Genomic DNA, 16263 nt, shown 5'->3' with positions numbered 1-16263 from the left:
CAGCCGCCCCAAAGGCTCTGTCGCCTCTGGTCTTCAGCCTAGTCCTAGGAGTAGCCAGTAATAGCTGACTGGCTGATCTCAAGGCTCTGGAGGGAGCATGAAAGTGCAGGAGTTCGGTTAAATAAGGGGGTGCCAGCCCATTTAGGGCTTTAAAAACAATCAATAAAATCTTAAAATCAATTCTAAAACGCACTGGAAGCCAGTGGAGCGAGGCCAAGATTGGTGTGATGTGATCGTGTTTACGCTTTCCAGTGAGGAGGCGGGCTGCTGCGTTCTGGACAAGCTGTAGACGGTGTAGCAGTGACTGGTCAATACCGACATAAAGCGAGTTACAGTAGTCCAGACGTGAGGTTATAAAAGCATGGATTACCCTCTCTAGATTCTGGGGGGAGAGATAGCCCTTTACTTTAGCTAAAAGCCTGAGTTGATAAAAGCTGGTTTGTATTACTGATCTAACTTGTTTATCGAATTTAAAAGCACTGTCAAAGGTCACACCGAGATTTTTAACAGAGGAACGGATGTTAGGAGTGAAGGGGCCCAGAAAATCAGCAGAGTAATCGGAGGGGTCACATCCAAACATAATGATCTCTGTTTTATCCTCATTGAGATTTAAAAAGTTAGTGTCCATCCAGGATTTGACATCTTTTAAACATTCTAGCAGTGGCTGTACAGAATCCTTGCTAATGGATTTAAGGGGCAGATAGATCTGTACATCATCTGCAAAACAGTGAAAAGGTATGTTGTGTTTCTTAAAAATCAACCCTAATGGCAGCATGTACAGCAAGAAGAGGATGGGGCCCAAAATGGAGCCTTGGGGGACACCGCAGGTGAGAGGAGCCGTAGCTGAGTTGAATTCCCCTAAGTTAACTGAGAAGCTCCGATCAGTGAGGTAGGACTGAAACCATAGAAGGGCAGTACCTGTGATACCCACCCACTGTTCCAGGCGAGACAGGAGGATCCTATGATCTACGGTATCAAAGGCTGCTGACAGGTCAAGCAGCACCAGAACAGCAGAGTTACATGAATCAACAGTTGACAAAAGATCGTTAAAAACCCTCAAAAGTGCTGTTTCAGTGCTGTGATGTGGTTTAAAGCCAGACTGGAACTTTTCATACATGTCATGGGCCACTAGGAATGATTGCAGCTGAGTAAAGACCACTTTCTCCAAAACCTTGGACAAAAATGGTAATTTGGAGATTGGTCTGTAGTTTGACAGGAGAGAGGGGTCCAGGTTTTTCTTTTTTATAAGGGGCTGCACTACAGCATGTTTGAGAGCAGCTGGAACACACCCTGAGCTAAGGCAGGTATTTATGACAGCAAGAACAGTGGACCCCACAGTACCAAAAACATCTTTGAAGAGGCGAGAGGGAATGCTGTCAGAGGGACAGTTAGTCGGCCGCAGATGCTTAACTATATCTGATAGTGAGGAGAGAGATACTGGCTCAAACTGGTCAAAGACAGCAGGTAAAGGAGGCACAGTGGGGTCAGGACCAGGGGCAGTGAGAGTGGAAGCAACTGGCCTAAGGGCAGAAATTTTTTCAATAAAAAATTTAAGAAAGCTCTCACAGAGAGTGGGCGATGGCACGACTGGAGAGTTATCGCACGGGTTTACAAGGGAGTTAAAAATGCTGAACAGAACCTGGGGCTTATGACTGTTATTGGAGACAATATTTGATATATACTCCATTTTGGCAGCTTTAACGACTCGCTGGTAGGCTGATAAACATTCACGTAAAGCTTCTTTGGAGACGTGGAGCTTATCTTTTTTCCACTTCCTCTCAGCACGCCGACATGAACGTCTGAGAGAACGTGTGGAGTCATTTAACCATGGCTCAAAAAATGCTTTAGAGCGCTTAAATCTGAAAGGGGCAACAGAGTCCAGGATATCAGTGCATGTAAAATTAAAAACACTTAAAAGCTCTTCGGCATTAAGACCATGATTGACATCCGGAGTGCTAAACATGTTTACGTCGGCATACATGGCAGAGAATTGTGATGCAGTTTGAGGGTTCAACATGCGCAGGCGGCGTGAGGGAGCACGGGTTACAGTCCGCGAACAGGGGACTGAAACGGTAAATAAAACAGGCAGATGGTCAGAAATACATGCTGTTTCACATATCTCATTTACACTCACAGATAACCCATGTGATAGCACAAGATCTAAGGTGTGACCCTTCTCATGAGTCGGGCTGGTCACAGACTGAATGAGATTAAAAGAAGCGATGAGGTTTGAAAAATCACTGACCAGAGGTCTGGATTCACAACACACATGGACATTAAAATCGCCAGAAATTAAAAAGTGGTCATACTTCACAGTAACCTCTGATAGAAAATCGGCAAAGTCATTAATAAAGTCCTTATTAAATTTAGGAGGACGATATACAACTGCAAACATGACAGGAGGGGACAGGTTTAGCTCAAACAGTTGCAGCTCAAAACTGGAATAATTGTCAAATAGAATTTGACGACATTCAAAGCTGGATTTGAACACAGAGGCTAGACCTCCACCTCTGCCGGTGGTCCGAGGGGAACTGAGAAATAAGCAGTCAGGAGGAAGGAGTTCAGAGAACGGTGTACACTCACCAGCCTGAAGCCAAGTCTCCGTCAGGAGCAGAAAATCCAGATCACGAGAGGTGAAAAAGTCTTTTAACAAGAAAGTCTTGTTTGCTAGCGATCTAGCATTAATCAGGGCAATACGGAGAGTAAGCTCCTCAGTGGCTGAAGTGGCTGAAGCTGAGACACGAGCCAGCGGGCGAAGGATCCCATGGTCCACACCACCTCTGCGGGCTCGCAACCGGCGGGGCAGAGCAATGGTCTCTATAGGGAAAATGACCGGTGGAAGTGGCAGTGATAGCTGGGGCCTGTGGGGGGTGGTGGCGGGGGAAATAGTGCTGTGAGCAGTTGGTGTTGTTGGCGTAGAAGAAGTAGACTCCGGTGAGGGGGTGTGGCAGGTAAACAGTCAGTCGCGTGGAGCATACTGGACAGCGTGGCGAATGTTTGCTGTTAGCATCTGGCTGCCCAGCCTGTTTGGGTGGACACCGTCGGGCTTGTAAAAGGAGGGACGGTTCCAAAACAGGTTAAAATTGTCGATAAAACCAAAGTTAAGAGCTTTGCAGGTGGACTGTAACCAGGTGTTGAGGTACAGGAGTCTTGAAAAACGCCCTGCTCCGAGGGTGTGTACTGGGAGAGGACCGCTGATAAATACAGACTTTCCGGTGTCATTTAAAAATCTAAAAAGGGCATTAAAATCCTTTTTAGTCAGCTCAGACTGCTGTCGAGATGCGTCATTGCATCCCACATGGATCAAGACCCGGGTTATGGAGGATGGGAGCGAGCGCAGCAGTCCAGGGAGTTTTTCCAGGATGACCGGGACTGTGGCTCCAGGAAAGCAGTGTGTGGCTGCATTAAAAAATCGGATATTCCTCGTTATTGAATCTCCCACTATTAAAGTGGTTGGGGAGAAGAGGGGACGAGGAGACGAAAACTGTGGGGTCTCATGGTTGGATGACGCACGGTCCACACTGTGCGCCTGGGCAGGCTGGTGCGGCGGTGGGGACGCGCTGGCGGACCTGGGAGACCCGGGAGAGGGATTCCCCTCCGCCTCCGGCTCCTTCTTCTTTGGCTCTGGACGAGGAAGACCACCGGAGCGTCGGAGCACAGCATCCCTCAGGATCCTACGCCGGGCAGAGGAGGACGCAGACCGGGATGCAGGCCGTTGAAGCTCCGTGGCGGAGGATCCAGTCTCCTGAGCACTGTCGGCCAGCAGTGGAGGGAAATCTGCGGTGTAGGCAGTCGGTGGTTTCGGGTCCAGATCCTGACGAGGAGGAGCCGCCGCTGCTGGGGGAACATCAGTTGGGTGGACCGGATTGTTATCAGCAGACAAGGCCGCGTAGCGGTTGGAGAGACTCAGGCGAGGAGCGTCTTTCGAGTCCCTCTTCCGACCGGCGATCACCACTTCTGTCCAGGGCGACTCATGGTTAGGTGTGGAACAGGAGGAGGGCTGTGGACAGATGGAGGGGTCCCATGCAACGGTGTCCTGGAGGGCTACGCTGAGCGAGGCCAACTTCATGGATTGGGTAGCCGCCACGTCCATGTAGCTGGACAGCAGCGAGTCCTTCTTCCTCAGCTCGTGAGAAAGTCGACGGATATCATCCTTAAGGTCAGCAATCTTTTTATTGGCTTTTTTTAGCAGAATCTTGTCCTCATCGACCACAGCAGGCATTGTTGTTTTGGTTAGCTTAGCTTAGCTAATAACAAACCGGAGCTAGCTGGGAGCGGCTAGCGGGGCGTTAGCCGCAGCATGACCGGAGGGAAGCAGCCAGTTAACCTCCGCTAGCTTCCCAGCTAACGTTAGCCCCGGCTCTCCGTTTGGATCCAACCGGAGCACCGAGCCCTGGTTTGTTATTCAGGTTAAAGTGGGAAGAAGCAGCGGGTTTGTCGGGCAGCTGAGTGAAGTTGAGTGAAGTGGAGCCTGTGGAGGAAACACCGGGAGCGTCTGGATGTAATAGTCCGTGGAGGTGCTGCGGTGCTCGGCTGCACAGATAGGAAACCCCTCGGCTGACAGGATGTATCACTCTGACCCCTAGCAATGGGGTCAACCACACCTCCTCACGAGCAGACGTGGTAAGTGAGAAACTGCTGATCTACTGACGGTGAAAAGCAACTTAAATTGCACATCATCATCATCATCATCGTTCGATTGTTATGGTTATTTCAACTTACTCATTTATTTTCTTTGTCTCCAATCAAACATAGTAGTTTTCAACATTTACTTTCATTTTCTACACACCATTCAGAAACACACACATGCACACACAGACATACACATAGTCATTAACACACTCAAATCACTGACGTTTCATCCACTTAACTTTCAGCTTAGCAACTTTGTGCTGCTATTGTTACTATGATCATTATTATTCTGATTGTTTTCCTTTTTTTTTTTAACACATCTCTCTCTCTCTCTCTTACACTCATTCACAAACACACCCACATCATCATCATCATCATCATCATCCATTTATAGTGATCAATGTTACTCGCACAGACATGATCACTATATAGAGGTTTTTACTGTATAAATTGTTTGAAAATGGACTGAAACTCTTTACATTCAACCCTGAGTGTCGTCATAAATGCTTATAAATCATGGCTAAATATAACAGTGTCAGCTTGTGCTGTAGGTCAGTCAGTCGGCTGGTCCACACTTTGGTCCAGACTAGAAAGCTCAACAACTACTGGATGAATTGGCATGATATTTAGCAGAGTCATTAATTGTTGCCAAAGGCTAATGACTTTTGTGATCCCCGGACTTTTCCTCCAGTGCCAGCATGAGTTTAACATTTGTGGCTTTAAGTTAAAAACATCCCTACAACTATTAGATCGATTGCCATGGAATTTGATGCAGACGGTACTTTGATCATCCCTTCACTTTCCATCTAGCGCCATCACAGGTCAAAATATTGATTCATCCAATACTTTGTTTTATGACCAAATACCCTCAGAACTAATCACAATCCCATCAGCTTCAGCTGCACTTAAACGTACTGCAATCAGCAAATGTTACCATGCTGCTGTATCAAACTAACTTCAGCTGGCAATGGTGTAAATATCATACCCGCTTCCATCAGCATGTTTGCATTGTCATTCTCAGCATGTTAGTGTGCTGATGTTAGCATTTAGGTCAAAGCACTGTTGTGCTTAAGTACAGGCTTGGAGAGCTGCTGCCACTAGACTGTTATTTTAAATGTTTGCAATATATTATCTGTATGTCTTTTGTAAATGCCATTTAAGGTGTGCTTGCACTGTGCTCACAGTTGTGAGTATGTAAAAGGAAGCCAGCTATTGATTCAGTGTGGGAGGGTGGACAGTGGGTAGACAATATGCAAACAAAAGCTTCTGTAAAATTGCCTTGTCATTTTATCATAACAAAGAGAGCATAAAAGGCGACTGAGGCACAATTATCGGAAATCTTAAAGAAGGGTCGATTTTCTTGAACATCAGTAGGCTCCTTGGCAGGTCTGTCTGAGTTAACCTGCACTTAGTAATGATTGTGGAGCAGCTACATCTGTCTCTGCCCGCCCCGTAGTGACTGGCTCTCTGTTAGAGGAGGAGAGAATTAGGGTGGAATTAGGTGCGAGATTGATTAAGCTGCTTTTGGTCCCATGTAGGAGGTGGTTTCAAATGTAGCGAGTGCATTTATAACACAGGCAGGACAAAAGCAAAAAGATATCTCCTGCAGTGTTTACAGCAAGTCTGCATTGTGTCAGGGTTAGTGATAGATCTGAGAGTATGAAGTCAGACTTTTGAGAGCAGTTATGATCCATCTGTGTAATGGCATACTCTTTCATACACTTCTTATTGCATCACTTTATTTAATCAAAATTAAAGATACTTTTAGGCCATAAGGTTTGTAACACCGCAAAACTAACTTGTCAGGTAATTTCACAGGGAGTGAACGCTCAGGTGACCTTCAATTAGCTGCCTTTATTATAAGAAGAGGATCAAAGAGAACATAAAATGGAGAAGAGAAGGTTTATAAAAGAGAAACTTTCAAAAATATGAAGAGTATCTTAGCTATTAAGTAGTGTATTCATATCAGTCAGGGAATAGTTCCACACCTGATTGTTAATTGTCTGCATGAAACCTCACTGTGAAAAATTCACCAGGAACCATTGAGAAAATGTTAATCACTGTGTCAGTGGGAAATTATAGGCAGTAGGAAGAATACAGATATTGTGCATTATATTGCTCCATTATTCTCCTCACTAACATGTTCATTACCAGTTGGAAATGAAGAAAACAAATCCTGCGTAACCAACCAGAAAGGCACTTAACCTTTTTGTGAAAGGGTAAAATAATTGGGGAGACCTAATTTGCATAGTTCTGCTGATGTTCAATTCAGTGACAAAAATTAGAAAATGGTTCAGGACAATTTTCAAAAGATCCAGTGTTTCCCACAGGATTTTGGGAGACTGCGGTGGGTGGACCTCAGAGCCTTTAGAGCAGTGGTTCCCAACTGGTGCAGCAACAGGGTCCACATTTTTCCTTGGTCATCAGTTCAACTTCCCCAAAGTTTAATACATTCAACGTCATACTTGCGTTTGGCCATGTCTTTGGGCTAGTTTGCTGTCTCTCTTAAGTAGCTGTCCACTTGTCACTCTCTACAGCAGGAAACAGCACTTCAAAAATAAAAGCGTTGTGTCCGAAATTCACTGCACTTAAAAATAAACCGTGAGTCACTTGCAGTCCTTTCAGAATGGACCCGCAATCCACTTTTGGACCTAGAACCACCAGTTGGGAACCACTGCTTTAGAGGGATGGGGGGGGGGAAAGTAATCACATTGTCAAATCCTCTAATAATAACATTTAAATAATTAGATAAGGTCAGCTAGCTTGATATAGCGTTACATCTGTTATACACTTTTTTTCTTGACAAGCAGGAGGATATATCAGATGACATAAGTGAGGAGTTCAACAGCTAACTTTGGTAGCTAATGTTACCTTACATAGCTATGATATCTTATGCAGTAACATTATCTGTTTACTGTCATACATTGATAATGATAGATTTGTTTAAATTTGGACTAATGACTCTGTATAAAGATGGACAACACATTTCCACTTCCTCCTACTGTACAAAAACGAAGCCAAAATATCTCGGGTAGGACTGCAGCCATCTTGAGTTGGCGATGTCATTTGGAGCCACAGTCTAGCGTAGAGTGAGCTTAGTAGTATTGACTTCCCACCCATGAATCTGTCCAACCAATCGCAAGCAGTGTCACTGATCACAAGCACACCCAATTGGCACAGTTGTTGCACGATGTAACTACTTAAAAACTAACTTATCAGGAAAATGAACATTTAAACATCAGCATGATGAAAACGACCTAAAATGACCCAAACCATCTTGTTCTAATTTGAGCTGTACTTTCATCTTTTAGTTTGGTTCATGTTCCATCTGCTAAAACAAAGGGGGCGGGATTAATGACCTATACTGGAGCCAGCCACCAGGGGTGATCAAGGTCTTTTGGTTTCACTTTTGGGAAGTCCATCTTTATATACTGTCTATAGGCACTTTTCAAACTGGAAATAGCGGCCGAGGACTGTGCGACCGTGAACGTCACTGCATTGCACAAATACATGTGTTTTTTGCACCACTATACTGTTGTCGGGTATAAGCCAGCAGTATGTTTATTGGGTTAATTTAGCAGTCTGTAATGATTTGGTACCGCGAACGATAACGTGAATGCTAATGCTAGTTTGCTAACTAGCTAATTTGCGGTCATGTTTGGTTTGAGACAACACTACCCTGTCGAAATTTGCGCACTACGCCAATGAGTACATAGTGCACATAGTATACTACATGGAAGTGTACTAATGGAAGTATGTGATTTGATACACACCATTTGTTTCCTCAAAATATGTCTTGGATGCAACCAGGAATGTTCCAGTGCATGTGCGCATACAGCGGTGGGGTGGGTGGGGTGCTGACTGACTGGGAGCGAGAGATGCTTTGCTGAAGCAACGGCACAAAACACAATGTTTGAGATGTTTTATCTTGTTATGAGAAATGTAAAAACATTTTCAGTTCATTGTGAAACTGGCAGAATAAAATAGACTGACTAGACAGTTCAGGTAATTAATGGGAAACACTGATTATTTTAACTCAAAACCAGACTTCATTTAAAAAACTATAAAAAAAGACTACAAAGTCTTGTGCAGGGTCGACTTTTCAGTTTTTATGTACTCCTGCATTATTTCCAGTTTTTATTATCATATTTTTATCATTCAAATTGTTGCATTCTGGTCTGACTGTCTCCCTTTTAAGCACACAGCATCCCAAAAGCATGTCAGCCAAACTTAGTAACAAAGTAGGGCAATTAATTTTATTCTATACTAAAACTTGCACGGCGGTGTTGGAAGCCAAAAATGCAATCACTGGACAGTATCTTAGAGACCATTCACCAGGCCTGGACCGAGATAATAATTGAGTCTGGGACTGTAACTCCAGCCGCTCTGCACATTCAGAGCCGACTGCTTATATTAGAACCATTTTGTTGACGGTGCTTTCAGCTTTTATGGTCTTTGACTGACAAAAGAAAAAGTGATGCAATGTATTCATGCCTACTAAATGTACAATAGCAAACAACTGCTTTCTAAAACTTGCCAGATGAATGGACCACAGTTAAATAAGAGCAGATGCAGACCTCCTGTGTCCAAACAATGCATGAAAGTTTTTAGGCTCAGTAGTGATCATTTTGATTTCAACAGGCTCAACAGAAGCCACAGTAAATGTTCAGAAAATCAATGTCCCCTGTCCATAAAGCAGAAAAACACAAATTGTTTCTGTGAACTTGTGTAACAGCAGAGAGATTAGACTCATTTGCAAAGATTTACACCAATAAAAAGACCAGTTGAGGTTAGTGTATGTATACCCAGCCAAACAAAAACAACGGGAGTCCATAACTTGATGTTATTTATATAATGTTTTTATTTGAAGCATGGAATCAGCTCGGGCAGTTTCGACTTTTTCCCCAACTTCTCTTCATATACCTTGATGCACCACAAGCTAGCATGTTTGTTTTATCCCACACTGACCTTGTCCTTTGCGCGCCAGCAGAGGCTTTGCAGCATTTAGCAACAATAGGGCATGTCTTGTTATTTTCTCCCTCTGTTTTTCCATAATTGTGTGTGTATAAATGGCTGAGATCCCACCATGAGGTCAAAAGCAGATGAACTGTACAGCTGTCAATGTATCTACCTCGTGTTGTTTATTTGTTTCATATCGTAACTTAACCCCACCCTGACTCTTGGGGTCAGTCTGTTGGCCTTGTCACTATGAACGTGCCTGTCACACCACTAGGGGCCATTCAATCAGTAGTGTTTAGCATGGTGTAAGAAAAAATACGTTTTCTTCCACCTTGTGTTTCTCCTCTGCAAGGTGTTGGGTTTGTTTGTTGCCCAGTTCATAACACAGAGGGTGCGTTCTGAATCGCAAAAAAAACCCATTTAGTACGTACTGCAGCTGCCCTTAATAAGTACGTACTGTTGCATGAGTATGCACGCCTAACATTACGCCTTGAATTTTGACCCTCTTGCTATTCTATCCGCTACCTTGGAGATAAACAAACGCCATTTACCAAGATTGCCAGAGACGTAGATCAACCCAGAGAGCTCTACTGTTGTTACTTTGCAATGTGTGTAGATAAGTTATAACTGCACAGATTGTAGATTCGAACATATTGTATTTGCGACAGTGAAATTACATCTGCAGCTCTCTATCGTTGTCATAATAATAGTTCTGTTTTATTGTTGTTTGTGATATATGATATGTGATTATGATATTATATGATATTATTATATGATTATGTTATCTATCATTCCAACTTCTGACAGCTGTCGATGAGTTTTTAAGCTGTCATGTGTTTGCCGCTCAGTCAACGTGACGCATTGTCAATTGCGCAGAGGATTGTAGGTCAGAATAGCCGGAAAACCAAATCTTCTTCTGGCATACTATATAGTATGATAGTATGGGTATTGGAACACACAGATGATGTTCGCATATAGATGGAAAGATTGTGTATGCCCTCATATCCTCATAAATGCCCTGTCACATGATCACAGATAACAAAGATCTAAATATGATCAGAAGACAAAACCTCATTAATTAACTTCCTGTGACTATTGATTGTTTGGGTCATCTGCTCTCTCCGTTTTATCCCACAGATTTCTCAAGTCCCCTAAAACGTTGCTTTCAGAGTATGTCGTGTTTTGGATTTCTTGTGTTTTTTTAATTAAAAAATATTCATTTATTTTGTTTGTTTGTATTTTGGCTATTAAAGTTGGTTATACAAAAACATTTGAAAATCAATAATAAAAGAATCCAGCTGAAAATTACATTTTGTAAACACAATTTGCAGCATGAACTCTCAGTGGCTCAAACTGCTCATTTTTGTTACTTACTTGGAGAGACTGTGGCGCATAATCAACAGCTAATTTCACTTTTCCTCATTTTTCATCTTTTGTGTGGGGAAACATTTTCTGAGTTTTTCTTGTCGCCATGAGGTCCTCATTTGGTGTTAATTGCATTGATCGCTGTCTTGCAGGGAAAAAACACATTTCAAACTTATGGGTGCATGTGGCAAGTTTAATCTGATTTTACTTTTTAATTGTAAAACATGGCAAAAACAAAGAATGTGCCTGGCCACACCTGAGACTGTTAGCATGAGGAGTTTATATGAGATGAAATTACAGATGTCAGTCATGCTCTGAACTCCTGTGTTTGGCAGATGCTTCAAGCCACAGAAATCACGACTGACGAAGTACCTGCTGTATGGATGTGATGTGCAGACCTCATATCCATGCTATAAGATATTATTTGTCCTTTCATTCAGATCGTCAGTATAGTCATATTTACCCAAGAATATGAACTGTGTTATAGTGTGTAGAGCTGCAGTCAGTAGCAAAAAGAGGTTGGATTCAAACTGAGGCAGTAATTTCTCACTCTCTGCTTTCTCTTTGTCACTTTCATTGCACTTGTGGCGATGCACAACACACTCAGCGCCTGATACATTTCACATTTGCAAAAAAAAAATCTATATTGCATATAATTAACTGATGTTATTGTTGCAAGAAAAGCAGTGATTGCCTTAACAGACTCATCTCAATTTTGAGTAAACACAGGCTGGTAGCATAGCCATTTCTCAGGCTTTTCCGCTTGGATTGCAACGCAGCTTGACAGCTCAGTAAAAACCTCTGAGCCCTTTGATCATGATATGCTCATTTCTGCATCGCTCCAATCCAAGAGGGAGTCCCGCTTTAGTTACAACTGGAGTAAGATAGAGCTGAAAAGGGATGTTAGAGCAACTTCATAGGGTATTGCTCTGTCTCCCTCGATCTATCTCTCCTGTCCTTTCAAAGCAGATACACACCGTTAAGGCAAAGTCGCCATGTAAAGCGAGACACACGGATGCTGATACACGAGAGACAGAGAAGGGTTAAGTTTTGATATCTAAAACTTTCAGACGCAGATTTGTGTTCAGAAATGACGCTCGGGTAAACATGTCCAGAAATCAGACCTTTAATTCCACGTTAATCCTCTTTTCTGCAGCCCTGTCCATGGCTGACACGGGCCGTGGAAAAGCCTGGTTTGGATCGCTGGCTTTGAAGTCCGATGTTTCTATCGGGGTCCTGGAGTAGTTATCGCATGGTAGCTTTCCCTCGACACTTCATGGGATTAAAAACTCAGTTTGTTTGTTACAGTGTTTCCTCTGTTTGCCATTTGGGAGATACAGTACAAGGTTTTCAGCCAGCCGCGACATTACAGTATGTCACTACAGAATATAGTTTTTGTCTTTTGATCAGTTCTCTAGATCTCCTGTGATCAGATTGCTCCTCGAGCCTCTACCAGGTAGATTCTGGTTGCATTGAAAGCCTGTTGTTTAAACCTCTGAGTAGGTTCATCTCATTAATGCAGTGTGTACAACATTCATTCATGTTAAGACTCTCGTAGACATCATGGTGTGAATAATGATGTTGACGAAGCCTCTTGGATAAGCAATCAAACGTCTTCAACTCTACAACTTGTTAATTTGTGTTTATGAGGTAGTAATTTGTTTGCTTATTGAATCATCTTACATTTAAGGTTTACCCTTTTATACCCTCTGGGAGTTGTATAACAGGGACGGCTCACACTGCAAAACAGAATAAATATCTGAATATATGTTCAGTTTGTAGTCGGTATCACTAAATGCTCCTGCAGCTGAATATTGTATATAGAGAACACTGTAGTCAGAGTTAATTGCAGTGGTCCAGTTGTGGGACAGGAGGGAAGGAACTATGATTAACTTTCAAATTGTGTTTGTGCTCCAACAAAAGGAGGGATTACTCAGAGGTTGAGCTTTTGCCCATTGTATTCAAAGCAACACCACCAAGGGTAACTGTTTCAATTTAGAGACAAAGACGGCAAAGAGGTGTGTGTGTGTGTGTGTGTGTGTGTGTTTGGAAGAGAAAGAGTTTTCAAACAGTGCTGCAGTAAGAGTTTGGCGGCGCTTCAACAATGATGAATGATTTAATTTCACGTTTTGTTCTGCCCTTTGAACGTTTCTGTTCTGTGAGTATTTTTGCCTCCACCCCCCCCAAAAAATAAATTGCAATACAACAATGGCAGGAAGAATCGTAAACATCTAATTCTTTTTGATTCTCCTCATATGGTACTTAGTCATATTGCTGTCTCACTTTGCCCCAAGTGAGACTGAGAAATGGGGACGACGTACCAATATGTTGCTTCACAGGTCAGAGGATTTCTTGTTAGCCTGATTTTTTTTTTTTGCCCTCAAGCATCTTAAATCACCTCAAGTAACGACCACACACCCCTACAATATGATATCCTAGGTTTGTGTGTGTGTGTGTTGTGTGCTAATGCAGCTATACGCTTGTTTGATGTGCCTTTCTATCCCTCTGTATATCGTCTGTTTTGAGCACTAAAGCACTCGATGACTCATCAAACCTCCAGAGATGCAAAGAGGGGAAACCCACCCATCTGTGCGCACACACACCCACACTCACACACCCACACTCACACACACACACAATCATTGTGGATGCAGAAAGAGGTCTGGCCCTAGCGATTTTGCCTAACCTCTCTTTAACAATGCGGCATGTCTTGGCACATGCTGGGCTGCTGCTTCCCCTGTGACTGCTGGGATTGGTGTGCTTATTGTGAGCCCTCTGCTTCACATCACCTTTGATTTGTGTGTGCAGCAGGCTTCTTTTAAGTGGTTTCCTATATAGTGAACACACACCCACACACACACACACACACACACACACACTCAGAACTCTGGGGACAGCAACACCTGCCTGCAGTTTCATATCCTGTAAACCCCAGGAAACAGAAAGACAGGAGTGCTTGTTGTGTTTTGTCACGCTTTAGATCAGGAGCAAAGAACGAAACCTGCCTTGAAGCCCCTGGAACGAAGCCTGAAAATATAGAGTGCATGTGCAGGTGCTGAAAGTACAGGTTGTTTACCCACCATTCTGATTAAATGTTCTGGGAATAAAGCACTGTATAACATACGACCTGCCTAAAGTGTTATTCTTTCTCTGCCTGTCGGTTTGTGTTTGTGTCTCCCCTTCAGTCGCTCATTCTTTGCCGTTCTTTCTCCGCCTACAGACATCCGGGGTTTGCAAACCTTTATGGACCAGTCGTCACGGCTGGGTCTGGATGTTTCCTTGCAGAGGGTGGACCGCAACGTCAGCCGAGTCTTCACTGACCTCTTCAACACAATGCGCACCGAGGAGCTCAACCGGTACCGGGACACTCTGCGGCGGGCCGTGTTGCTCATGAGCCCTCGAGGTGCACAGGTGTTCATCCACCAGGTAGGCTGCATTGCTGAAGCTTTTCTTCATCATGGAATCAACAGCACAAGCATTTATTTAATAGAGACAATCACCCTGAATAGAAACATGGAAAAAATAACAAAACAATTGACTACTAGGAGATTAATTGCCCAGTTTTCATCAGAAACTTGTCACCAAGACCCTCCCTTGTTAAAACTGATGAAACAAGAGGCAACTGCCTATCTCAACCGTGCCGAGTTCTGACCCAAAGCAGATGGCAGGGATCCGACTGTGTGTTTTGCCTTCGATATCGAGTTAGCCAGAGGAAAAACACATTTCAGGTGCCAATGTTCTGCATCAAATGTTGTAAAAATAATTCTGGACATTTCTACAGTAAAACATTCATTCAGCCAGTTCTGTTTGCTGTACAGATCAGCAGCACTACACATCACCCCAGGCAAAGTTCAAACAAAGTCAAAGTCAACTGTGTGTACTCGGATGATTTGCATCTTTTGTAGCTCATACCATCCTAAAATGGCAGCTAACTTTTTTTCTGTTTGCTTCATCCACATCATGTTTCCTAATTATAGCAGTTTGAGTCAGGGGTATGTGTAGGAGGTAATGCATCCTACTTTGGGGCACATCTTTTCCTCTTTCATCTCACCTTGTTTAGTTCAAAGCTCGTTCGTTAACCAGCTGCCCTCTCCTCAAAACGGTTCATAAGACATGAACTGCTGTGTCCACGACTGATGTAAATTTCAGTAAAGTAAAAGTAATTGGGTTAGATGTTATGATAACAAAGAATAAGTTTCTCTGTGTTCTCCTCACGAAGGGCAGACAGATGTAGAAGGTTTTCCTTTAATCATCTGCAGGGGTTTCACTCATGATAACCACTCGGTCAAACCATGTGGAATAAATTTGCACCGCAGTGCTTTGGTATGATTGAAGAACAGACTTGCGTGGCATTGGCAGCGTTGGAGACAGTGAATAATATGGCAACATTAAAGCGACCTGAGTGGCTTGTTCTGCCCAGCGAACACATCACAGTCTGACTCTCAATCTTCTGCCCATCTGGCAAGGACGGCGAAACACTGATAAAACGTTGAAGATTTTCCAACTCAATGAAAAATTTGTCCCTCAAATACATAACTGTAGACAATGGGCTGTTAAAATATGGTTGTAGATAAAAATGGCACCCCTTATTTAACAGTCATCTTTTGACTGCCTTTTCTTCATGTTGAAAGATCTCTTTTTATTCATTGTATACTTTTGTTATAAATCGCAAATCTATTCATGTGTCATTGATCGGCTTTCTAGGCACCATGTAAGTAACATACACTCACCTGCCACTTTATTAGGCACACCTGTTCAACTGCTCCTTAACCCAAATAGCTAATCAGCCAATCACGTGGCAGCAACTCAGTGAATTTAGGCATGTAGACATGGTGAAAACGACCTGCTGAAGTTCAAACCGAGCATCAGAATTGGAAAGAAAGGTGATTTAAGTGACTTTGAACGCAGCATGGTTGTTGGTGTTAAACGGGCTGGTCTGAGTATTTCAGAAGCTGCTGATCTACTGGGATTTTCACACACAACCATCTCTAGGGTTTTCTAAAAAACAGAAAATATCCAGTGAGCAGTAGTTCTCTGGGCGAAAATGCCTTGTCGATGCCTGTGAACCAACAACACGTCGAACCTTGAAGCAGATAGGCTTAAGCAGCAGAAGACCACACCAGGTGCCACTCCTGTCAGCTAACAACAGGAAACTGAGGCTACAATTCACACAGGCTCACCAAAACTGGACAATTGAAGACTGGAAATAGTTGCCTGGTCTGATGAGTTTTGATTTCTGCTGCCACATTCAGATGGTAGGGTCAGAAATTTGGTGTAAACAACATGAAAGCATGGATCCATCCTGCC

General features: G+C 43.3%; 1 protein-coding gene across 1 annotated transcript in view; it reads left to right on the top strand.

Moving 5' to 3' along the window:
- The window catches only part of grid1a (glutamate receptor, ionotropic, delta 1a), a 326996-nt gene that overhangs the window by 204184 nt on the left and 106549 nt on the right, over nucleotides 1-16263 (top strand). The window contains exon 4 of the mRNA XM_050071845.1: nucleotides 14177-14382. Coding sequence (XP_049927802.1) covers nucleotides 14177-14382 — 206 coding nt within the window. The remainder of the gene's footprint in view (nucleotides 1-14176; nucleotides 14383-16263) is intronic.

Source organism: Epinephelus moara, chromosome 19 (genome assembly GCF_006386435.1).
Source record: "Epinephelus moara isolate mb chromosome 19, YSFRI_EMoa_1.0, whole genome shotgun sequence".
NCBI classification, from domain to species: Eukaryota; Metazoa; Chordata; class Actinopteri; order Perciformes; family Serranidae; genus Epinephelus; species Epinephelus moara.
The sequence above is the reverse complement of the archived record's forward strand: the minus strand, read 5'-3'. Positions and strand labels throughout refer to the sequence as shown.